Here is a 25593-nt window from a genome sequence, read left to right as displayed (position 1 = left end):
CTTCCTATAAATTTTAATTTTATGATCTGTATAGTACCAAATCATCTTTATCCTAAATAAATGCCTGATATTATCTGTTTCAATGAATTCTATAAGTGAAACTTCAAAATTTCTCCCTAAAACAAATGACTGATAATATGTGCAATCTGTCTTTAAGTTTACTCATTCCTATCAGTCAATTTATATGTGTCATGTCAACCACACAAAGTGTTCCTCCGTCCTCACGGGGCAATCTGTGTTTAGTACCCTCTGGTTAGAAAACGAGCTCATCAGAGCAGCTCAGGCTCCTTACCCTTCATGTCCTTAAACAGCTGCATAGTTCACCTCATGAAATGGACACTGAGATGCCTGACACACAGCCCTGCCTCATGGAACTTCCTGTCTAGAAAGGAAAAAGCACAGAAGAACTCGAGGTGCCTGCCAGGAGAGAACAGCTGAACTGGCCTCTCCCACTGATTGCAGTGAAAACTCTGGAAAGAACAAAAGACAGCCGCGGAGGACAACGGCAGGTAGAGTGGAGGCTGAGGCCAAAACCTGAGCAGTAACTGATGACAACGTGGAAACGTCATGAGAAACTTTTTCTCTGTTGCCTCTCAGATTTGACCCAATGAGAATTCAAACCTTGAAGAATCGTGCAGTGGGTGGGCACAGCAAAACCCCAGGACAAACCACCACCCTCCCACCAAAGAACCTGGAAAAGGAAAAGAGCACTCCCACATGTTGGACAATGACGTGGAAACCCTTTCTTCTTTCTTTTCTTCCTCTCTTTATGATTCCAGGTCCTACCAGGTCCACTCAGCCCCAGGCTGCACTGCCATGATGGAGGAGGCAGGAGCACCAAAAATCCCAAGAGAAGAATCATCTCTCCAGGGAAAACTGGGAAAGGAAGCCCTTGTCATGCAGAGAATGCTGGGGGAATCCCTGTTCTGCTGTCTCTCTCTGTATCGCTACCTTTGACCCAGGGGCAATTCAGTGGCATGGAACTGAATGGCTCTGATACAGCTCCATCTTTCCCCCAGAGAAACAGGAAAAGGAGCCTACAGGGGTCTTAAGGTACAGGAGCCATCTCAGAAGGGAGAGAGCTGTGGAATATGAGCTAATATGAGTTCCAGGTCCACCATCAAACTGTCCATAGGCATACAAACTCAAAGAAGCACAGCAAAACCTTTAAAATCTGAATTGACATGAGAACATCGGTCCACAGAGGATGGGAAAAACTTGTACTCTGCAACCAACTAAGTGGATTGCCTGAAGAAAAAAAGAAATCTCTTAATTAGAAGATTATTACTAGACCCAAGTTTGACAAAACAGAATTCATAAAGGTCCAGGATAGAAATCAAAACTACTCACAAGGGCAAGAAATCTCTGTCCAACACTCAAAAAGAAAATCAATAGGTACCAACACCTAATCATCCAGAGATTAGAACTATGGAACAAAGACTTTAAAGCAGCCATGTAAACCATGTTCCATGAAGTAAGAGTAAACACTCTTGAAGTAAATGAGTAGATAGCAGTTCTCAGCAAAGCAATGAAATCTATTTTTAAAAACAATCAAATAGAAATTTTAGAACTGATAAATACAAAATAAAATAAAAATGTCACCGAATGGTGTCAATAACAGAATAGAAATAACAATAGATAAGAATCAGTAAACAAAGACAGATCAATTGAAATTATACAATATGAAGAAGAGTGATTTAAAAAGAAAAAAAGAACAAGTATCAGGGACATGATGGATAACATCAAAAGTCTAACTCTGGCCAGGCTAGGTGTGGTGGCACATGCCTGATGTGCCTATAATCCCAGTAATTTGAGAGGCCATGGCAGGGGAATTGCAAATTTGAAGTCAGCCTCAGCATCTTAGCAAGGTCTTATCTGTAAGAAAAAAAAAAAAAAAGGACTGAGAGGATGTCTCTCAGTAGCAGAGAGCCCTGGGTTCAATCTCCTGTACCACCAAAAAAAAAAAAAAAAAATCTTACAGTGCATTATTGGAGTTCCAGAAAGATAAGAAAGACACAAGTTCAAAAGTATAGAGACATACGTACAAAATGAAACAATGAAGTTTAGTGAAATCCAGACAGGGTAAACATAAAAATAAAAACTATTCCCAGACATATCTTAATCAAACTACAAAAAAAAAAAAAAAAAGAGGTATTTGTTTTAATCTTGAAAACAGCCAGAGAAAAATGACACATTCCATTTAGGGAAAAATAGCTTGGATCATTACACTTTTACAGAAACCGTGGAGCCAGATCCTTCAAAGGTTCATGTGACAGAAATGGGATCCCCACATAACAGTATGCAGAAGTTGGGGGTCTGTAGAGGGTGGACTTAGTTGAAGTTGATTAGGTCCTAGGAGCACCACCCTTGGAAGGGATGAATACTGGGCTCACAGAGTGGGTTAGGTCTTACAGGAATGGATTTTCTCTTGCTTCCTCACTGACACATGTGCCTCCCCCTTTCTGTTCATGGCTATTTCACTTTCCATTTCTCTACCACATTGCAAAGAAGCCAGGGGGCTCTTACTGGATAGTACCATGCTTTTTTAGACTTTCAGCTTCCAAAACGGTGAGCTCAATAAACCTATTTTCTTGATAAAGTATCAAGTCTCAGATATTTTATTATAGTGATACAAAGTGGAATAAGACAATCGCATTTTTATTGGGCCAAAAGAACTGTCAACCAGAATGCTACGTCTCACAAAAATTATCTTGCTAAGTAAAGACATTCCCAGATGAAGGAATGCTAAGGGGCCTTGTCACTGATAGATCAACTCTTAAAAGATTTGCTAGAAGTTCTTAAGGCTGAAGGGAAATAGGAGCAGAGGTAACAAAACTTCAGATTTGAAAGAACTGCATAAATGTAAATACTTGGTGAATATAATAAACTATTTTTTTCTCCTAATTTCTTCAAATATGTATGACTATAGAAAGCAAAAAAATGTAGCATTATCTGGGAGGCTTCCAAAATACTGCACATAATACATATGTCAATTGTGACAGAAGGGAAGAGGGTGATGTTACCTAGTGACCATAAGCTTCTATGCTTTACTTGAAGGGATAAAATACTAAGCCTAAATATTACTGTAAATGTGTGTGTGTGTGTGTGTGTGTGTGTGTGTGTTTTAACCTCAGTTATTAGGAATCATTAGTTCCAGACTAAGCATTGTTCTGGTCCAGCCTAAAAAGTCTCAAAGGAAATACTCCAAGAATCTGTCTCCAAATTATTTAGCTGCATCCCAGAACACAGCTCCTGAATGCAGAAACAAAAAAAAAAATCTCCAGAACCAAAAAAGATAATCAGAGTCCTTTAAGGAAAATGATAGGAGACATAAAAGTACTTGAAAAAACAGTAGTCTAAAATGCCCTAATTTGACAAGCAATGTAAGTCCACAGTCATGAATCCCAATACCTCAAGTACAAATACTAAAAGAAAATCTACCAACTAAGAATTCTATTTCCTGCCAAATATAATCTTTAAAATAAAAACTTTTAAAGATGTATGAAAGCAAAGCCATTCTACAAGAAATGTAAAATAAGCCATCCACAGACATAAAAAGGAATTATAAAAATACTCATTCCAAAAGAATTCAAGAAAAGGGGGAAAAAACAACACATGTGCCAATTAAATGATCAGTAGCAAGATGATAGACTTCAGCATACCATGTCAATAATTCCATTAAATATAAATGTTGTAAACATCCCTATTAAAAGGCAGAGAATTTCAGACTACAAAAAACTAAGTTCCAACCAAATGTTGCTTACAAGAAATTCTCTTTCAATAAAAGACATAAATAGATTAAAAATAAAAGGATGGGGTAATTAACATGATGATGCTGATCAAAACTAAAGCTGGAGTAGTGTATATTAAATTCCAACAAAATAGATTTCAGAGCAAAGAATATTACTGGAGGAACTGGGGCCATACTTCAATACTTCAATGCTTGCCTTGCATGCTTGAAGACTATGGGTTTGATCCCCAGCACCACAACAACAAAAAAAAAAAAAAGAAAGAAAAGAAATATTACTAGAGATAAACAAAGGCCATTTCATAAGAGATCAATTCATCAAGAGAACATAACAGTACCAAAGGTTTGCAGACCTAAAAAGAGTTTCAAAATATGTGAAGTAAAGGATGATTAAGCCAAAAAGAGAAGTAGAAAAATTAGCAATTAGCTAAAAAATTAGCTCTAGGCCTGAGCTTTTAAAATCCGTAACTATATAATTGATAGAACAAATTGACAGAAACTCAGCATGGATTGAGAAGACTTAGGTATTATCAACCAACTTGACCTAATTGACATTTTGGAACACAACTCCAGCTATCACCGTACACATTCTTTCCAACCCCATGAATCAGTGCTTTCTCATCTGCAAGAGGAAGCAATATCTCCCCTGTAGAGACCTCCTATGCTTAGCAACAATATGTAAATGAATGAACATAAAAGGCACTCGATAATGTCCCTATTGTAAGGTACTCCAGATAGACACGCCAATAAATGGGCAGGGGCCAGAGTAGCATCCTAAGACTACACAACATCAAAGCCTGGACTTTTCCAAGTACACCAATCAGATCCTCCATGTGAGAACACACCGAGAATAGAGCTTGTGATCATGCTCTGTAGGCTAACAACCACCAACTCACAAGCAAAGAATAATCATCATTATTATCAACCTCCAAGATTATGAAAGGAAGCATTTATAGTGTTCTATTACCAGGACGTGCCACAGGAGCCTAAATTCTTGTTTAGATCATATTTTAAAAGTCAATAACTTGTCTCTGAGTACTGAAATAAATACACATTCACACCCATATAACTAGATCATGCATAAATACCCTTATAAGAATAATTCCACACACATAAAATGTTAATGCTGTTATATATAGGCTTTATTACATATTAATGTGCATATGCACAAATACGATATGCATTTGCCATAATGTCACTGTAAACACACACTAACACTTGCAGTCAATAACAGACTTATAATAGTAATATTGCTTACATACATATGTTAAGTTGTAATGTCACATACATCAGCTCCTGCAAGGATCTCAATTTCCCCACCGTGGAGATAGGCTAGCAAAGCAAAGCATGGTGGGAAAGGTGTCTATTCTAGAATTGGGAAGATTTGGTTTCCTATCCTAGCCAAGTCCTTTGCAGAAGCAGACGACTCACAGACATAATGAAAATCAAATGCGATAAACGCAATGGGAAACTGACATGGGAAAACTGGGGCAGGTGAGGGGCAGGCCAGGAAGGCTGCCTGAACTGCCCACAGAAGTGAGGGACAGAGCAGTGGCCCCAGGGGAGCAGGGCCCAGCATGCCTGGCAAGCAGCAAGACACCACACCTGCTGGCTGCACTGCTGAGCACCCCCACTCCTGAGCCCGGTCACCTCCTGGAGTCACCCGAGGGCCGCTCTTTGGTACCCATCGTATTCTCCTTTCATGATTTCACTCTCCATGTCCCTGTTTCCTTATTGCCTCCCACTTTATAAATGGCCTCCCTCCTTGGCTTTGGCCCCATCTTGGGGCTGCAGGCCCAGCGGTGCTGGCAGTGCACCTGTCCTCGGGGGGCTGCACGCTCTCCCCTCCGCCCCATTGCGGGTCATTTTCCAGACTTCTTTTTGTTCTGTTGAGGACACCAGCATCCTCCAGATCACTTGGCTCGGGCTGCTCAGTCCCACTGCCACATCCCTGTCTCCTTGGTCTATCACATGATTTTCTAGCTCTGTCAAAGCTATCCCTAATTTCCAATGCTTAACCACCGTCTGTCACCGTCTGCTGTGGCTCACCTCTGTTAAGCGTTCCCCGTCCTAGGATTAATGTGGCCTGACAACGATGCACTGTAGGTTCTCACACTGGTCAGACCAAGTCTATTCACGCTACTCCCAGGTGAGGGTCAAACCCTCCCCACCAAATCACAATGCCTGAGAGTGCAGAGGATGGCCCCCAAAGCATCCAAGGAGCTGCCACCCCAAGTGGGGGAAGGAAACTAATCAGCCAAAGCAAAGTAACAGAAGGTCAACTGTCTGTGCCGCGCGTCTCTCTAGTGTATTTCTAAATCCCAGTTCCACACCCTTCAGTTCACTTCTGGCCTTGTCAGTGAACTAATCTTAAAGATGCTTTTCTAAGCTCCTTCCTCCCCACTATCGATGAGCCTCCAGTGACTTCTCCCTGGAGCCAGCCCCTGCAATGCTCAGGCAGTGGCCATTTGCCAGCACTGGAACATTCCAGAGCCCTCCTTCTCTGAGAGGGAGGGACTTAAAACGAGGTGACATTTTAATAATTGTCAATACGGGTGGGGAAGAAGTTACCGTTTTACTTTTGGAAGCCCAAATGAACCCCTGGTAGTTTATAAATATGTCTGTTCCGTAGGTGCCCACCCATTGTGGATGGGGTGATGGAAGGGATTCATAGCGAATTCATCCAGAAATATGCTTTTGGTGGCTGTTGGTTTTCCATGTAGCTGTCAAAATCCTCATTTCACCCACAGACGTCTTTCTCCCTTCTTCCCTAGAACAGTTACACAGTTCTTCTCCTTTCCCTGTTACACCATCAGCCCCTTTAGAATGGTACACTCTGAAGATGGCGAGTCTGCCATCTAAGCTCCCAAAACATAACCGAGTATGTACTCTTCATGTATTATACTCTTAATATTTATTGATAGATTGAATGGTAGACGCCAAACACCATCTTTTCACTTCAGTAGCATTTAATCCAGAGTCTTGCATAAAAGCACAGGTTCAATAGATGCTTATCAGATTTAACTGATTTCAAATACAATTTTAAAAAGGATGCTCATCTTATTTTCTTGTTTTGAGCCAGTGCAAATTTTAAGATGCAGAGTGATCTACCTACTTGCCGCATCCTAAAATGTACAGTTTCTAATCATGGAACTCTGGACTGCTCACAAACGGGAGGGATCTGCTAACCGCATTCTCCCTCTGTGTTACTCCCATTTCATGTAAGCCCTGCTGACACAAGCATCAAGGAGGTTTTAAAACAAATGTTATCCTTTCTCAGATGAGAATCATGCCTTCTTAGCTCCCACAGGGAGAAACACTCATGGGCATACACATCGATCCCCACACCTTAGCCAATTCTGCTCCCCCTGAGGTCTTTCCACCATGATCCACCCACAGCAAAGCTAGGTGGGCAGCGGGGACTCCGCATCGAGCAGTTTTTCTGCTGCTTGGGAAACCCAGGGAATTTTAATGCTATTGAGCCACTCTGCTCAAACACTCCTGGTGTGAACTGAGCAAAGCTCTAGTTGCTAGGCAACCATTACAAAAGCAGAAGGATTTCCAAAATAAAAAGAGACCCAAAGAGACCCAGAATACACTGGAATTAAGTGCAATTGCACTGTTCATCAGCAACTGGTGGATGGCACCCTTACCTTGGTTAGATGGTCTGTTTCTTACTCTAGAAAATATTACTATCTGGGTCCTTCAATTTTTCACCAAACTGGGGGTGGGAGCAAGGTGTTGGTGTTTTGGTGTTTTGTTTGGTTGGTTGGTTTTGTTTTGTTTTGTTTTCTCTTTCACAGTTTCTGTGAACAGAGAAAGAGGTGTGTTTCAATGTTGGGACTCCTAGAAAATGATGGGTGCTCAATAAATAATAAACATGTGGTTACAAAGGTGTGCATTCTCACAGCTTCTGGAGATGTATAAAAGTATAGTATAAAAGTATAGTCATGCATCTGTTTGATGGCTTTAAAATAAGTCCACAAATTCTTAGTTACCTCCCTTTGAGCAATGAAGCTGGCATGGCATGGAGCTTAGTGTCTTGCTTCTAACAAATAGAGTATGGCAGTGTTAGGCTAGGTCACAAAGGCATCTCAACTTTCCCCTCCTCCACCCTACCATCATTCACCCTGGGGGAAGCCAGCCACCATGTCGTGAGGGTGCTCAGCTGTCTCCAGAGAGGCCCAATTGGCAAGGAACTGAGGCCTCCTGCCACAGCCAGGTGAGGGCACTCTCTTCAACACAGATTCTCCAGGCTCAGGGAGGCCTTCAGAGGTCTACAGGAGCCTCTGCCAACATATGACTGCAAAAAACACAGGAAAGGCGCAGAGCCAGAACCAGCCAGCAAGGCCTCTGCCAAATTCCTGACCACAGAAATGAGGAGGTACAAGTCAAATGATTGTTATTTTAAACCACTCTGTTTGGGGGCGCTCCATTACACAGCAATGGGTAACACAAGAGCTCATCCAGATAGAAACTCTCTGAAGGAAAGGTTTGGGTCTTGCTGGCTCCTTCATCCGGCATCCAGTATCCTATGTGCACTCAATTAGCAATAGGAGGAACTCACTTAATGACGAGCTTGTTCCCCAACTTTATAGATACCTTTACGTACATATCTTTCACCCACAGAAACAAGAGTATGATCCTTTTATTAAAAAGACACTTTTCAACAAAGAGCCACCAGGCAGCATGATTATCCAAGGAGCTATTAGAAATTATGGGGAAAGTCCACTGGAACTTGCAAACCCCTCCTCCTTGCTGGGTGGGAGGGAGATTCAGCCGGAAGCAGCAAGGGCTTGACATATACTCAGGCAAGAGCATGTAAGGAAGGGCACATCTGGAGCAGTTTGCACTTCTCAGAGAAGGAAAAGACACTTCACAGTGGAGAGGGGGCCCAGGTCCCCACTAGGGACCTAGAAGTTCCCCTAAGGCAATGTCACAGCAAGAGCACAAGTGAGTGAAGGCTGGTTGGACCAGATAGCCTTTCAGTCCTTTCCGACCGTGGTTACAGAACATCCCTCCTGCCTCTTGGCCACACACCTGGAGGCAGGTGGCAGGTGTACCCTCCTGCCTTCTGCAGACCAAAAAGCTAAAGGTGGACACAGTGCCAGCATTTTCCACATCCTGCCCACATGCTCCCTCTCTCTATTGAGTATCTAAGGAGACTGTTCTAGGACGAGCTGGATGCAGCCCCTGGAATACGAGCAAAGGGCAAGGCCTGCCCTCCAGGCAACTTCGGGCAATGGAGGGCACCTGTGGTCAACTGCAGACCCCACTCATGCCTTGCTTTCTTTTAACAACTCAGTTTCCAGAGTTGAAATGCTGTACCCTGCTCCATGCTGTAAGATCTGTAGGAAAACTAGAAGCTAGCCTGACAGCTCACTCACTTACCACCCCTCCCAAAGAAGGCACACATTTTTAAATGTGTTCAATTGCCCAAAAATATCCAAAAGTTAAAAGCAATAATTTAAATGTCCCAGACCATAAATCACATCCTTCTCTTCTTTCTACTCATTGCTTTTGTGCACCCCCTGCCCTGTGGCCACCATATCAGGCACACAGCAAGCACGGTACACGTGGAACTCATGGTTGCTAGTTAGCTAGAATTAGCTACAATTGCTACTAGTGCAGTTCATTCATGGGAAGCTTCCCAAGCCTGAATGCCCAAGGTACTCTGCTAGGTTCTTTATCCACACCACTTAACTCAGCCCAACAGCTACCCAACAGAATGAGAATTTGAATTATTTAAGAGCATCACAAAGCTAGCCATCACCCAACTCCAAACCCAGGCTCCTCCCGCTGTCCCCACTTCTCGAATCAGAACTATTTAATATTCAGAGGTGATCCTACATTCCCACCCAGCTCTGAAGACACAGGTTTCCACCACCCTCTTTCTTATGTGTCAACCAAGGCTCCAATATTTTGAAAGAGTTTAATTGTCTGCTGAACTTATTGAGAAACAATAATTCCATGCTTACTGAAAGACATTTCAAACTCCCAGCCCAGGTCTTTGCTCAGCATGAGACAACCCAGTTTATCTCAGAATCCATAATAATCCCAGCGTAAGCAGTTGACATTTTACCAAGTCATAGCTTTTCTGAAATATTAAAAATAGCTCCAAATTCCCCATAATTCAGGTTTTGCCTTCCAGAGATTTTTTTTTTTAGAAGCCATTTAATACAATCAATGTAGTGTTTAAGAGGGAGATTCCATTCTGAGGATATGAAGAGACCCATGTGAACCCCTCCGTTGTTGCCCCATGTCTTCCAGCCCACTCCACATTAACCCAGCAGGAAGGAAGCTGTGAGGGGAGGAAGGGAGGAGGAGGAGGGAGGCGAGCAGAGGGTGGGAGAGAGATGCCTTCATTCAGTTACAGGAGAGTGCCAGGCACCACCCTTGAGTCTTACTGTTGGACAATGCTGCCATCTGCTGGCAAAGTTAGAAACTCATTACAAAATAGTACCAGCCATTCATACAAACCACAGCGCTGTGATCTTAAGCACCAACAAATTACCTCCATAAAGGTGATTATAAATAGAGACCGGAATCCATCTAAAATAGATTTCATAGCATTCACCTTTCAAGCTCCAAACTTTTTAAATATGCCATGTAGAAGCTGAACAATTAGAGAACCTTCCTCCGTGTTCTACCCATCCATTGCTTGCTCCCTTCCAACCCATTGCTCACTCAGCAGCCAGAGTCACCAGTGGCTTTGACTTTCACTTGGAGTAAATCTAAACAAACATGTTTCTGTGGCCCCTGAGGGACTCCTAACTGGTGGCTAGCAAGCCCAAAGTGCAGCAGTTCCAGCTCTGTGCATGTGTCTCAACAGGGTTCTCAGTGGCTTTCTATGGGGACGCCCTGTGTCCTCAGGCCTCTCCTACCCACACCATTTATTCACCAAGACCCTGTAGTCAGGACATTCACCTGGAAATTCACATCCAGCCAGAACCTCAGGACGTGACCTCATTCAGAAAAAGAATCTCTACAAGTGCATTAAGTTGAAAAGAGGTCACCCTGCATTGGAGTGACCCATGTGACTGGTATCCCCATAAAAACAAAGAGACAAAGGCCCACGAGGAGGAAGTTCCTGTGAAGATTGGGCAGAGACTGATGTCCCAGAAGTTGATAGTAGACCAGCAGTTACCAGAGGCTGGGACGAGGAGGAGAGAGCGCCTTAGTCCGCCTTTTGCCTCTGTGACCAAAAAAACTGACAAGAACAACTTTGAGGAGAAAAGATTTATTTTGGCTCCGGTTTCAGTGGTCTGGTTGGATGAATTAATCCACTGGAGAGGCCAGAGCCCACATCATCCAGTCACTTCCCAAAGTGTCACCTCAGAGCTGTGCTCTACTGAGGAGCTTTGACAGTTACATGAGCCCATACCAAGGGAGAGCATATTCTCATCACCCGAGAACATTCCCTTGAGTCTCTGCAGACCCCTGTCTCTACCCCGCCTGGAAAAGCAAAGAGGCACAGCACTGTCTCCCAAGCCCACCAAGGACGGGCACAGGGAGGGCTTAGGCCTCTGCCAGCTGCTGCAGCAATGACAGAGTCCCATAGAGGGCAGACAGGGGCATCTTGGCCTCCAGATCCCAGGTTGACCTGGGGCTACTCAGCTCCATCTTCAGGCCACACTCCTCCAGCAAACCATAGGTGATGGCCAAGCCCTCACCCTGGAGTGGGGCAAGGAGCTCTGGGGGGAGGGTGAAGGGGATGCTCCACGGGTACTTGAAGTTCGGCTCTAGGATGACCCTCACCTAGAAGAAGAGTTATCCGATGGGAAAGTGGAAACTTGGAGATGGGGGGAGAAATCATCTATCCCAACATCAGGGACCAGGCAGAACAATGGAAGCAGGAGCTTTGGGGCCAAGCCAGGGCGTGATCAGTGGTTGAAAAGCATGGTGCATTGCTTCCTCTGCTTTGAAATGGTACTGCTAAAGCTTACCTGCAGAATAGTGGTGTTTGGCTGTCCGGATGCATGGGTACATATGTATATGTCTGCACACACATATTTGTAGATGCATGTGCATGGGTGTACATACATATGTGCATGCAACATGAGTCAGTACTTGTATACAGTTTAGGTAAAGAGCAGCTTGAAATGGTGCCTTCGTAGTGAAATCAAGGTGTGGATTACTCACGTCCCCTTATTATAAAGCCACAGAGTTCCTATATGGATATTTTGGGCCTTTTGGGGCCCACTGGTGGGTCTGGCATGAAAACAGAGTTGCTCTTGACATAACCTCACACCCAAGAGGCCTGCTCCCAGAAGGAGAATGCAGCCAAGGATTTCCAAGTGCCCCTCTCCCCTCCAGAGGGAACATGAACCCTCTCTCTTTTCTCAGAATCCTCAGAACCATTCTTACCCTCCTTCTTTCCCCCTCCTCCCTGGACTGCTGGCCCCTGGGGACTTCTCACCAACTCTCGTTGCCAGAGCAGAATCCTCTTCTCCATGGACAGGGCCAGGAGTTCAAGTTGGGTGTCACTCAGCACTAGGGGAGGGAGAGATGTGGAGGAAGAGTGAAAAGAGGTCATGGTCTCACCATGGACCAGGAGACCATGAGAGGGGAATGCTGAGGGAGAAGGATCAACCCTGCTCGGCTGAAGTTCTTCCTTCTACCATTTTTTTTTTTTGGCTCTAGGGATTTAACCCAGGGTGCTTTACCACTGAGCTATATCCCCAGCCCCTTTTATTTTTTTCTTTTTTACTTTTTTTTAAACTTTTTTATTCTGATGCGGGGTCTCACTAAGTTGCTTAGGGCCTCACTAAGCTGTTGAGGTGGGCTTTGCGCTTGAAACCCTCCTGCCTCAGTCTCCCAGATTGCTGGAATTACAGGCGTGCACCACCGTGCCCAGCTCTCCTTCTACTCTTGAATGTCTCCAGGAAACTGAACAGCATAATCCGGGGTGTGGGTTTTAGGGTGGAGGTTGGGGTCTTCTGCCTCGAGGATCAGTTATATGATCCACAGTCAGTCACTTTCTAGTCCTTGGGCTTGGTCAGTGTCACACTGGGCCCTCCTAAACTTGGAGAGAGGGTAGATGAAAAGCATCATGATAACTGAAGTACTCTGGAGCATTGGCGTCTAAAGCGTTCATTCAGAGGGTCTGAGGCCAACGGTGCCTCTCCCACTCTGCCCACAGATCACTCTTACCCATCATGGCTTGGAGAAGGTAAAGAATGCTGTCCTGTGGCTTAACCCACGGAGGTCTTGAGTCCTGTCGCAGCTTGTTTAGGATTATGCTGCCAGGGCCTTTCAAATGATCCCAGCTGTCCAAGTCCAGCTACAGGAGACAGGTGGCTTGTTCATGACAACAGTAATGACATCATCGTGGTATGATCTGCCAGTGTCTCCTTTGTCCATCAATGATGACCAAGGAGTGGGCTGATGGCTCTCTATCTCCACCAGCAGATTCCCAGGGCCTCTAGAGATGGAGGAGGCTGCACTCTGTGGCCCTGGTCACTGTGCCGAGGCCAAAATCCCCACTCTGACATCCTCCTCACTCCCTGGCCTCTTGCTCACGCCTCCTCCCTCAGGTATATCGGTGCCCATATGTCCTACCTGTCCCCCCGACAGCTCTGACAGCCCCAGGAAGCTGCGGGACATCCTCACCACATCCATCAGGTCCTGCAGAGCTCCTCTGTCCCCAAGCATGGGCAGGATATTGTAGAACACGACACCCTGAACGTCCTTTGAGAGCTGGGCCAGGGCCTCAGTTTTCCGGAAAACCTCCTCTTGTAGATGCTTGAAATCTGCCCTCAGCCATCAACACCAACCAAAAAGTGGGAACAATCTTCAGTTAAAACCTCCCAGGGATGTTGGCCCTTCCCACCAAAATCAGCCAGACACCTCTATCCTTTTCAGCTACTGACCAGAAGCGCCTCTGCTATTGGCTGGCTTGGGCTCCAGGGATGGGGCTGTAATGAGGCTGGGATGATGACCAATCCTAAGCTCTGAAAGGACAGCATATTGAGAGCAGATGTAGACATTCTCAAAACAGTCATTGCAAGTCGGAGGAAAAGACCAAGTGGCTATTTCTGGGACAGTTCAGGGATACTGTGAAATCCAGTGTTGGGCTCTAGAGAGAAAAATCTCAGGTATTCTGAGGTCAGTTTCCATATCTGTTAAATGGGGATATGGCAAGGATTAAATGAGTTTGTGTTTCTCAAGCACTTGGCACACAGGGTCTACCCTTATTATGCAGTTGTGCCAGCACCTTCAACATGCATAAAGAATTGATCAAGTAGATATTGGGGGCTGATTTCCCCAGGGGGCTTCAGGGAGCTTCAAGGTGACTTATTGGGAGTGAGAGATCTCCTCAGTGGAATCTCCAAAGAGCTGGGCATTCTGTAAAGCCTGCTGGGCCATAAGTCCTCAACAAATGGTGACTGCGTGCATGAATGAATGAGTGGAGCTAACCAAAGTGGTCGTCTGGGAGTAAACTTGTTTTCTCAGTTGCAAGAAAACTCTAATTTGGGACTGGCTTCTTTACTTTGGCCTTTGATCTCCCACCCAGAAACCCCAGATTCCCCTTACTAAACACTCACCTGGGCAAAAAGGTTCCTCGATTCTTCCTAGGAAGGGAATCACAAGTGATCATTTTTCTTCACCCTCAAATTTGCTTGAGGCTCATTGGAGGGTCTGCCCACCCGCTGTCTCCCCTGTCCTGGTTAACCTCTTGGTGACCCCATCCTGGTCCTTCCCTTCGCCATGTGGGCCCTCCTGAACCCTTCTCATCCACAGGACCCGGGGAGAGCAGAGAACAGTGACAACCAAGTTAGGGGCAATCCACCCTCAGGCCTGCTACCTGCAGGCTGGGATTCCCACCTTCGCCTCCAGCACACACCCTCACCTACACTCACCTCTACAAAGGTTGGCAAATACAGGCTGGCCTAGAAAGAGCAGGTGACCCAAGAGTTAGTCCCAAAGACTTGGTTTCTCCAAATCCTGCCTCTACTTCCCCTCACTCCCTCTTCTTCACTGCTCCGACCCTGCCCACAGGGCCAGATGCCCACGCCAGGGGGATTGGCAGCAAAGGCAATCGGGTAGTTGGGTTTCTGTTGTGCAGAGTGGCCCGGAGAGGCATCAGGTTCACCTACCTGATCCGAAACGTGTTCTTGAACAACCCTGTAATTTAAGTAACTCTGGAAAAGAGAGAAAGTGTCCACTCACCAAGAGCCAGTACCCCCACTCCCCTCTTCTCTCTTCTACCTCTTTTACTCCACCTCTCACCTCTCCAACTCCTCCCTCCTTTCTCTTTTTCTCACCTCATACTACTACTTCAATTGAGAAGTTCCTCCAGAGAAAGGGATCCCCAGGCAGACCCCACCCCATCACACTCACACCTATCCCAGTGTTCAGAGGAGAAAAGCTGGTCTCCCTGGCCCCAGGTCTTGGCCAGGTCCAAGACAGGGAATGTGGATGGTGAGGGGGGAAGGTTTTTTAATGACTGGCCCCAGTGGGGGGGTGGAGTGGGCTCATGCAATATCCAAAGGGGGTCTGGACTCACCAGGGCCCAAGTTCTAGGCAGAGAATCTGCCAGGCTCTGGACTCACCATCTGGAAAGGTTTTGTGCTTAGCATCCGTGGAGATGAGAAGAAAGGCTGCACGGAAAAGCGTCCCGTCAGGAGAGCTGTGTTCACACCTTGTACCTGGAGCTTGGGGACCCATGGATACACCACCCGGGATGTTTGTCAACCAAGCCTCTGGGTCTTGTGAATCAGATCCCTGGATGAGACCTTGAGGGATCCTTATGCCTCCAGGTCAAGGGGACTGGCTTCCTCCTGCCTGCCCAAGGGACTGTCTCTGTCAATCTTTCCTCCCAGTGCTGACCTTACTTATCAATTCCCAACCTTGCAATCTCGGGTGGTTTCATGTTTCATATAGAGAAATGTCCTGAGGTCTGAAACTTGCCTAACACCAAACTAGGAGAACAGTTTATGAAGAAGAACAGTTTCCCAGGTGCTGGAGAAGGTGATCCATGGAATCAGACGCAGCTGAGCTCCGCACTGCCTGCCAGTCACACCCTGACCACTAGAGGGCAACAGGGGACGTCCACTGACAACGCAGGCCCAATTGAAGGGAACCAACTGGCAGGCAGGGCTTGATTTACAAGATAAATAAATTTACATAACAAACAGGAATATTATGTGCAGAACAGTGTAGTTTTTTTGCCACACCACAGGCTAGTAACTTCAGAGAAAATTAGAATTCTCCCGAGTGCTAGTCTTCTCATCTCAACTGTAAAATGGAATCAGGACCTTCTCAACCAAGCTGATACAAAGAATCAACATCCAGCCACGTGACTGACACCCATCCTCTTCCGCCTCTTGAGTTCACCAGCCTCTTCCCTGGCCTGACAACAAGCCCAAGTCGTCTCAGGATCCACATTACCATGCTCCGTCTTTGTGGCTTCCTGTCATCCACTTTCCCCTACAGAAAGCTCCCCTAAGGGGTCATCTATGCTGTGTCTGCACGGTCTCCCTTGCATTCACTCCTTGGTCACGCAGTGTATCCACCAGAATTCACCAGACTTCAGCCACCAGGGAACATGGTCTTGGTTCTCTCTGGATACTACAACCCCATGCCCGATGGGGTCTCCTATATTCAGACTATGTATTTTTGTTTTGTTTGTTGTTAATGTTTTTTAAAACAGTGCTCTTTTTCTTTCCTTCCCTAAATTAAAAGCACTTTGTTAATCACTGTGATCTTTAATGACAGCACTGCCATCTCCTGGTGCTCTTAGTGGGCATCTCTGCACCTCAGTAGAGAGGTAGTTGGGTGTGGATGGTCTTTCTCCAGAAGCCAGGGTCCACACAGGAGTGAAAAGTCCAGCGGCCCTCTGTTGTGCCCACCCTGGCACTAGGACCCTCCCTTGGCCAGGATCAGCATTGGGAACACTGCAGGAGAACATGGGAGTGTGCTCCTGTCCTGCAGCCCGGCCCCAGCTGAGTCGACTGCCCTCTAGCTGGGACTCCACATCAGAAGGATGGTTGGTCCTGTCCCCAGCACCTACATCATGCCCAGGTATGTGACTGACCCTGACCATCTGCGCACATGGCATCCAGCCCCAAGGTGTGTGTTGGGGACTGTGTGTTGGAGGATGGTGACAGAGGGAGAGATGTAGATAACATCCTGCATGGGGCTGTCAGGGCCTTGGGGCTGTCCTGGTTTGTGTTTGTGTCTTCACTGTCTTTGGGGGTTTTGATGTGGATTCATGGGTAACCTGAAGGGCTCTGGGGCTCCCTCTGCTGAGCTTCTGAGAGAGGCAGGACCTTGCGTGATGAGGTGGTTGGGATTGCAGCCTGGCTTTGCCTGTGCTCAGGGCACCTCCAAGTGCACACTCCAAGTTGGTCCCTTCACATGAAGGAGACGTCTCAGCACCTACCCCTAGCAAAGTTTCAGCAGGCCATGCTTGGAGGTGGCTGTGGGTGGGGGGACGTGTGTGTGCCCAGACAGTGACGAATTTGCTCATCCTTCCCCTGGACAGGGAAAGCAGCAGAGGTAGCATGTTAGTGGCCTCTCTTCTGTTTCTCTCCTCAGGAGGAGCAGGGCCACCCTACCCCACCCCAGGTGCCTCCCGGGTTTGTACTCACTGACGCCATTCCCTTTGATGACCAGCTGCTTCTTCTTATAGGCCATCACTGTGCCCTGGGGGATCGTCAGTGTCACAGCTCCATCCTTGACAATCTGTCCCTGGACCTCACCCTGGAGAGAGAAAACATACCTAGATAGAAGCTTACATCTCTCTGCCTCACAGCACAGTTAAAAATCCTGTTTCCTTTTCATCACAGCAAGGCATGCTGGTAATTTTAAAGTCAAATACATCTAGAAAGCTCATGAGAAAAACAGCAGGCCCCACTCTCTCATTCCTCCAGGTCCTATTTCCCATTACCATTCGCTTCTCCTTCTTCTGTCCAGCTTTACCCACACATTTTCCAGTTGTCATGTTGCAATATGATAGTTTTTCCAAATTAGGTGTATGAATCCCAACACTGCAGAAGACCACAGACCACAGGGACACGGCTTCTCATTTCAGAGCTTGCTTTTATCACTTAATGTGATGCCTCTGTGCCTTCTCCGCCTCATTACTCCATCTCTCCAGGGAAGATGGGGATACATGCTTTAGGACTTTGCACACCTAAAGACCTCTTTATTTTAACTCTCACGTTTGAATGAAATTTGACTGGACGTAGAATTCTAGGCAGAAATTCCTTGAAATGTGACTTTTTTTTCCTTTTTAGAAACATGTACAATTTTCTTTTTGAGGTAAGCACCCTGAAAATCTACACTTGTATGTTGTGATGTGGATCTATGCTGACCCAGTGGACTTGGACGGAGCCTGAGTCTCCTCCAGGAATAATTCACTGGCCTTGGGAAAGTTTGTGCATATCTCAGTTTTTTTCCTTTAGTTTATGAAGTTCTTAAGTGAGGACTAACTACACAGAAATATATTGTATATAAAAGCACATGATGAGACACAAATTTTACATGTTCATACTTGATCTGAATAAGTTACAAATAAATTTGCTTACATTAATCTAAAAATCTTTTTTTGGTTATTGTGAGTGAATTATGTAAATCATATTGCTTAAAGACATTTGCATCTTACACCTTAAAATATTTCTTATTGGTTGTCATGGTTTAGATTTGTAATGTCTTATGGTTTGAACGTGAGGTGTCTCCCAAAAGCTCCTATGTGAGACAATGCAAGAAGATTCAGACAAGAAATGTTGAGATTGTGAGAGCCTTAACCCAATCAATAAATTAATCCCTTACTAGGTATTAACTAAGTGGTAATGAAGGTGTGTGGGGTATGGCTGGAGGAAATGGGCATTTGGGGCATGGCTTTAGGGTTCACATTTTATATCTGGTGAGTGGAGTCATTCTCTGCTTCTGGTCTTTATTTTAGCCATTTCCCTCCACCACACTCTTCCTCCATCATGTTCTGCCTCACCTAGAGCCCTGAGGAATGGAGCCTGCTGTCTATGGACTGAGACCTCTGAAACCATGAGCCCTCAACCAAATGTTTCTGCCTTTACAATTACTATGGTTGGTCTTTTTATCACAGCAGCGAGAAAGCTGATAAACCAGCGAGGGTTAGAAGTATGGTCCCCAGTGCAGCCAGGATCAGAGGTCTGATGGGCAATGATTGGATCATGATGGCTCTGATGGATCAATCCAAAATCCACTGGTAGCTGGATGGACTGTGGGAGGAGGGACCTAGCTGGAGGGAGTAAGTCATCAGAAGCGTGCTCTGGAAGAGTTCATCTTCCCTCTCTTTTCTTTTCTCTCTTCTCTCTTCTCTCCTCCTCTTTCTTCTTTCTCTCCCTCTCTCTCTCTCTCCCACCCCTCCTCTCTTCCCAGCCGCCATGGGCTGAGCACCACCATGCCCTTCTGCCATAATGTTTCTACAATGAAGTCAATAGACCATGGACTGAGACCCCTGAAACCATGAGCCAAAATGCATCTTTCCTCCTCCAACTAGTTCTTCTCAGGTATTTCACTCATAGTGACGAAAAGATGATGAACAAACAGGTCACCATAGAACTTAGGTTACTTTAACAGCTGAGGTTTGCTTTTAATGTTCCTGTTTCCTCCAGTCGTAAAACTGGATCTGTACACAAGGCTCACATTTGATTCAGCAAAATTCACTATTTACCCAAGACACAACATAGGAACAATAATTAAATCCATTTCTAATCTCATCAATAACATCCAATCCCCTAAGGTAAAGCATTATAAATTAAGAAGTTATCATATAGTCTCAGGATACCTTGGCATATAAGATGAAGAAAATGGTCATCCCCCAGAGACCCTGGGAGATGAGGATGTAGTGGCTAGATGGCATACTCTTGGTGTCCCCGTGCCATACCTTAATTAAAATATTCCAAGAGCCAAACAATTTTCCCAAAGTATTCACACTACTCTTGTCATGCAGTGTGGTACTGTTGGTCAGTTCGATAACCTCTGTCACCACGTACAGGTTGTCCCCTCTCTCCCGGCAATGCTTCAAAAAGGATGGTTCTGGATCCAACAGTTTGCTGGGGAGATAAGTGAGGTGAGTGGTCAGAGTGAGGAAGCGATGCCTCTCAGGGCACTCTGGGTGACCCTTCTCCTCCAAACCCAGAGGGGTGCATGCCTCTGAACTTTGACAGGTGAGTTCTCAGTGGCAGGAAGATGCTGGACCATGAGGTAAAGGTGCCCAGGGCACAGAACACCTTTTCTGATGTGCAGGATAAAGGCCACTCCATTTTCTAACGGTGGTATACACTGTGAAGAGCATCTGCATCGTACAAAATTACACTGATCCTAATAAGGGGCCATTTATCAATTTCCAGCCCAAGGGTCTCTCAGAAAGCTAGAAGTAGATAAGGTCCAGATGGTAGAGACCAGTCCTTAGAAGATCCTATTTTCAAAGTTAAGTATTCACTCTGAAATGTCCAGAGACAAAATCAGGGTGAGATATGGAGCAAATAGATAAAGCACAAGAAGTAAAATCAAGAATCAATAAATGAGATGGTAAAAAGCTTCTTCACAGCAAAGGAGACAATCAATAACATGAAGAGGGAGCCTACAGAATGGGAGAAAATCTTTGCCACCTGCATCAATAGAGCATTAATCTCCAGGTATATAAATAACTCAAAAAACTTAACACCAAAAAACCAAACAACCTAATCAATAAATGGGCAAAGGAACCTGGTCAGACACTTCACAGAAGAAGAAATACGTTTGGTCAACAAATATATGAAAAAATGTTCAACATCTCTAGCAATTAGAGAAATTCAAATTAAAACCCCACTGAGAGCCAGGTGGAGGAGCTCATGCCTATGATGGGGTTAGAAGGCTAAGGCAGGAGGATCGTAAGTTCAAAGCCTGACTCAGGAACTTACCAAGGCCCTAAGCAACTCAGTGAGACCCTGTCTCTAAACTTAAAAAAAAAAAAGGCTGGGGATGTGGCTCAGTGCTTAAGCACACCTGGGTTTAATCCCCAGTACCAAAAATAGATAAATAAACAAACCACGACACTGAGATGTCATTTCACTCCAATCAGAATGGCAATTATCAAAAATACAAGTAACAATACATGTTGGCCGGGAGGCAAAGATGTGGGGAAAAGGGACTGAAAATTAGTGCAACCACTCTGGAAAGCAGTATGGAGATCCCTCAGAAAACTTGGAATGGAACCACCATTCAACCCACTCCTCGGCATATACACAAAGGACTTAAAATAAGCTACTACAGTGTTATGACCACATCAATGTTCAGAGTGGCTCAACTCAACCTAGGTGCCCTTCAACAGATGAACAGATAAAGAAAATGTAATGTGTGTTTGTATGTGTGTGTGTGTGTGTATGTGTGTGTGTAATGAAATATTACTCAGCCATAAAGAAGAATGAAATCATGGCATTTGCCAATAAATGGATAGAACTGGAGGCTATCATGCTAATCGAAATAAGTCAATCCCCAAAAACAAAAGGTCAAGTACTCTCTCTGATATGTGAATGCAAACACATAATAAGGGGGGAGGAAAGAATAGAACTTCATTGGATTAGACAAAGGAGAAAGAAGGGAAGGGAGGGAGAACGGGAATAGGAAAGACAGCAGAATGAATTGGACATAACTTTCCTGTGTTCATATATGAGTACACAGTCAGTGTGACTCTACATCGTATATAACTGCAAGAATAGGAAGTTATACTCTATGTAGATATAAAATGTCAAAATACACTCCACTGTCATGTATAACTAAAAATAACAACTAAAATTTTAAAAAATTTATACAATTCCAGGCTGGGGCTGGAGCTCAGGGGCAGAGTGCTTGCCCAGCATGTGTGAGGCATTAGGTTCAATCCTCAGCATCACATAAAAATAAATAAAAGCATTCTGTCCATACACAACTACAAAAAAAAAATATTTTTAATTTATACAATTCCAGTTCTCAATTATACCACAAGAGAATTAGAAAAAAATAATAAAATAAATCCCAAAACCTCGAGATATTATTTAGAGAGTTCCAGAGTCTCATTTTAATTATACTTCATTGATTTATTTGTTTTGCTTCTTTCCTCATTACCTGCCCATCCCTGTCTCCACTAAGCACAAGTTGCCCCAGGACAGGGACATGGGTGTGACCTGTTCTCTGTCCCAGCCTCCTGTCCTGGGGAATGCAGTCATGGGTACACACTGCTCCACTGAGTACCGACTGGGGAAGGCTAGCTCCTGGCTGAAGGAAGGAAGGAATGGGTACCCAAGAGGAATGGACCAGTCTGAGTTGTCCCCTCCTCAAGGCCTGGTAAATGCCTCTTGCTTGCAAGAAGACCACTGCTGGGATAGCAATGTCCCACCCCTTCCTCTCCAGGTGCCTCACCTGTTTTGAAGTCTTTCCAGGTTTTGGGATGGGACGGTAACCTTCTGGAACTCGAGGCTGGATTCACGGGACTGAGTGAACTCCCCTGATGCACTCCCATCTACCCCAGCACTGACACTCACACCTGCCTTCCATTTCTGGATCACAGTGTCACTGAAGAAGAATGGACTTGTCACTTCCACTTCTGGAAAGAGAAAAATGACCAGAGGTTTAGCCAAAGAATTCACTATGGAAGAGCTGGGTGTGGGAAGGGAAAATCGAGGCCAATTCTGCCCCAACACCTCCACTCACTAAAACCTCTCCATCAAGACGCTAACCCATCAATTAATGTTGAAGCGTAGACTACCGTGGAGGGCGAATGTCTGACTCCAGCGTGGCACAACAGGGACAGTCTTAACCCTAAGAAACGGTGGCATCACTGGTTCAGTGTCCAGAAGACCCTGGGAACCCTCTTTCCCAGCAAATTTAGAAAATGTTTAGGATTTGGGGACAGAATGACCTGTCTGGATCCTACTTCCTCCAGTGCCCAGCTATGTAACTTTAAATGAATTATTTTATAAACTTCAAACTCTTACACAAAATGGGGATGATATCTCCACCTCAAGAGGCCCTGATGAGCATTCTATGACCTGATGAATGCCTGGTTCCAGATAATTAGTTGATTCTCAAATAATGTTCCTTGCCCTTTTCTTAAGGTGAGAGGGAGCTGAGATGGACCTAGTGAGGCATCTCCAGGATCCTTGAAGGTGGCGCTCCTTCTGTTGAAGAACGTTTGTTCTTCACACCTGGAGCCTTGGCCCCTGGCCAACGTACCTGGGACTGAGGAGCCCGGTGCCAGGATGTCCATGAGGGAGTACTCCACTGGAATGTCAGGCTGTTCCCAAAACTGGGACTGAGGGTTCTTCCGTAAAATACTAAACTGACGGAAATGGGTGGCATCCAACAGGGATTTGACAGGCCTCAGGTCTTTGCCTCCAAAGTTTCTGACCATCTTCTTGCTAACACACTCAAATATGGAGGGCATGTTGCTGGGGGCAGAGAGAAGAGAGCAGTTACCTCTCCCTGAGCCCCGATGACCTTTCATAAAGGAGAGAACCTGCACAGGAGTCCATCAGGTCTCACTTCCTGGGGCAACCAGCTCAGAGCTCCCTCAACTTCTCTGCTCTGAAGACAGGCCAGGCTTCTGACAGAAGCGCTCCTGAGAAGTTTGCTCCCCCCATAGCTGTGGCAGGAAATCCTGGTCCACCTCCACCTGTAACCCAGGGATCCCAAAGGACAGGAAGAGGAAGGGCTCAATTTTATCTTCAAATGACAGCGCAGAGGGGCGGTTGGGCTTAGGTTAAGTAGACACGGGTAATGGAAGAGCTGAGATGGCCTTGGTCATTTCACAGATTGTGCAGAGAAGGCCTCATTGACAAGTGACATTTGGACAGAAATTTAGAAGAGGTGGGTATTAACCATGAACATACGTGAAAAAAAATATTCCAGGTAGAGAAATCGGCAAGTGCAAAGACTCTGAAGCAACCCATGCCTGAATAAGTGGGGTGCAAAAAGAAAGGTGAGGCCGGCAGACACTGCTGCAAGCTGGCTCAGGCCCTGGTTGGTCAGTGTCATCTCTGTCTTTCACTGGTAGCAAGATCAGGAGCCATCAGAGGGCTTTGAGCTCACGCCTCTGGGGCATTTCTGACAAGGTGCCTGTGGTTGCTGGGCTGTCAGTGACTGCAGTGAGACAGGACGGGCAGAAGTGGAGGGTCTAGTTGGGGTGGTTTTACAATAACCCAGGTGAGAGTTGGCAGTGGACTGGACCAAGTCATAGTGCTCCCAGCAATGAGAAGGGATCAGATCCCAGTCTGTGCCACAGGTAGAGACGACATCTACAAAAGGGGTGGGTTGGCAAGGTGGCCTCCATGAGCACTCATAGCTCTCACCCCCAGAATGGCTCAGGAAAGTGCTGTGTGTACATCAGGAGAACATTTCTGACATGGGTTGTTTGAAGAAAGTGAGGTTGAGTCAAAGGGAGCAAGGGGTGGCGGGTGTTGAAGAAGCAGGGAAGGTGAGATAAGGAACCATGAGTCAGGACAAGAAAAGGGGGCCGGTCTGGAAAACTCTGGAGGGTAAATCATACATGTGCCACTCTGGGTGCATTTAGTGTACTGGTGAGGACGAGCTGGGTTTTCTTAAGGGGCTCCTTTGGATCTTGAACAGGGGAATAAATGGGTCTTAATATGCCTTGCAGAAAAGTTGTACATGGTGATTTGAAATCTTCACAGAGAGATTCAGGTGTCTGTCAGATGTGCACAATGAAGAACAGGCAGACACAAGTGCCTGATAGTGGCTGGGAAGGTCCCAATTTTGTTTAAGCAACTCTCTAGCAGAGATGAGCTCTCGCCAGGGTCAAGGGGGACTGCTGAGCACCTGGCTGCTGTGTGAGAGGTACAGGAAGAAGACTTCCCTTCCAAAAGGCTAACCTATGGCCTTTCTTAAGCCTCCCTAGTGAAGACCAAGCCAGGGAAATTGTACGACTTCACTCTCCAGCTGGAGGGCTGCTGTGTATGGGTGTGAACTGCCTGTGTTCAGGGCTGCCAAACTGGAGCCTGTCAAGATTTTATACAAACCTGCTGGAAGAGAAACAGCACACAGTATGGGCACATGAAGACGGGCAGGGGATGCTTAAATGGTACAACCTGGAAGCTTGTACTGTTGTTCCTAGTGGATGAGGTTTCTCTATAAATACCATAAAGTCAATCACTTTTACAAAGGGTCACGATCCCTGGCACATGTAGCCATCAAACAGGGCCTGTTCTGCCAGGCACAGGTGGCACATGCCTGTAATCCCAGTGACTCAGAAGGCTGAGGTAGGAGGATCACAAGTTCAAGGCCAGCCTCACCAATTTAGCAAGACCCTGTCTCCAAATAAAACATAAAAAGGACTAGGGATGTAACTCAGTGGTAAAGCACCCTGGGTTCAATCCAGTACCGCCCGCCCCTTCCAAAAAGAAAAGGGAGGGGAGGGGAGGGGAGGGGGGATAGTAGGGGATAGGAAAGGTAGCAGAATACAACAGTCACTAATATGCCATTATGTAAAAATGTGAGTATGTAACAGATGTGATTCTGCAATCTGTATTTGGGGTAAAAATGGGAGTTCAAAACCCAATTGAGTCAAATGTATGAAAGATGATATATCATGAGCTCTGTAATGTTTTGAACAATCAATAAAAAAAAGAAAGAAAACAAAACAAAACAGGGCCATGTTCTTGAGCTGCTTTCCAATTCTTGCAATTTCAACAAACCCAGGATCTCCACCAGCCATTAAACCAAGAAGTGGTGCTTAGCCTGTATTCCCTAAAGAAAACTGATATGTTAATTGATTTGCTCAATCACTTATTTGCTCATTTAGTCAGTGAAGTTTTAACAAGTATCTTAGATGCTAGGGCCCTGCCTTGAGAACATGTTCCTATGGTCTCTGGTCTCTTGGG

General features: G+C 45.5%; 1 protein-coding gene across 1 annotated transcript; it reads right to left on the bottom strand.

The window, feature by feature from the left end:
• Window positions 1-11266: 11266 nt before the first annotated feature.
• Window positions 11267-23141, bottom strand: Gsdmc (gasdermin C). Its single transcript, XM_077800783.1, has 10 exons — window positions 22931-23141; window positions 22118-22301; window positions 19623-19791; window positions 17348-17455; window positions 14716-14892; window positions 14296-14341; window positions 13361-13500; window positions 12902-13031; window positions 12168-12241; window positions 11267-11506 (listed from the first exon to the last, which is right to left on the bottom strand). Exons 1-10 carry the CDS (start codon window positions 23139-23141, stop codon window positions 11267-11269), a joined length of 1479 nt encoding a protein of 492 aa, XP_077656909.1.
• Between the last annotated feature and the right edge of the window lie 2452 nt (window positions 23142-25593).

Source organism: Urocitellus parryii, chromosome 7, assembly GCF_045843805.1.
Source record: "Urocitellus parryii isolate mUroPar1 chromosome 7, mUroPar1.hap1, whole genome shotgun sequence".
NCBI lineage: Eukaryota > Metazoa > Chordata > Mammalia > Rodentia > Sciuridae > Urocitellus > Urocitellus parryii.
This window is presented reverse-complemented; position numbering and strand designations above follow the sequence as displayed.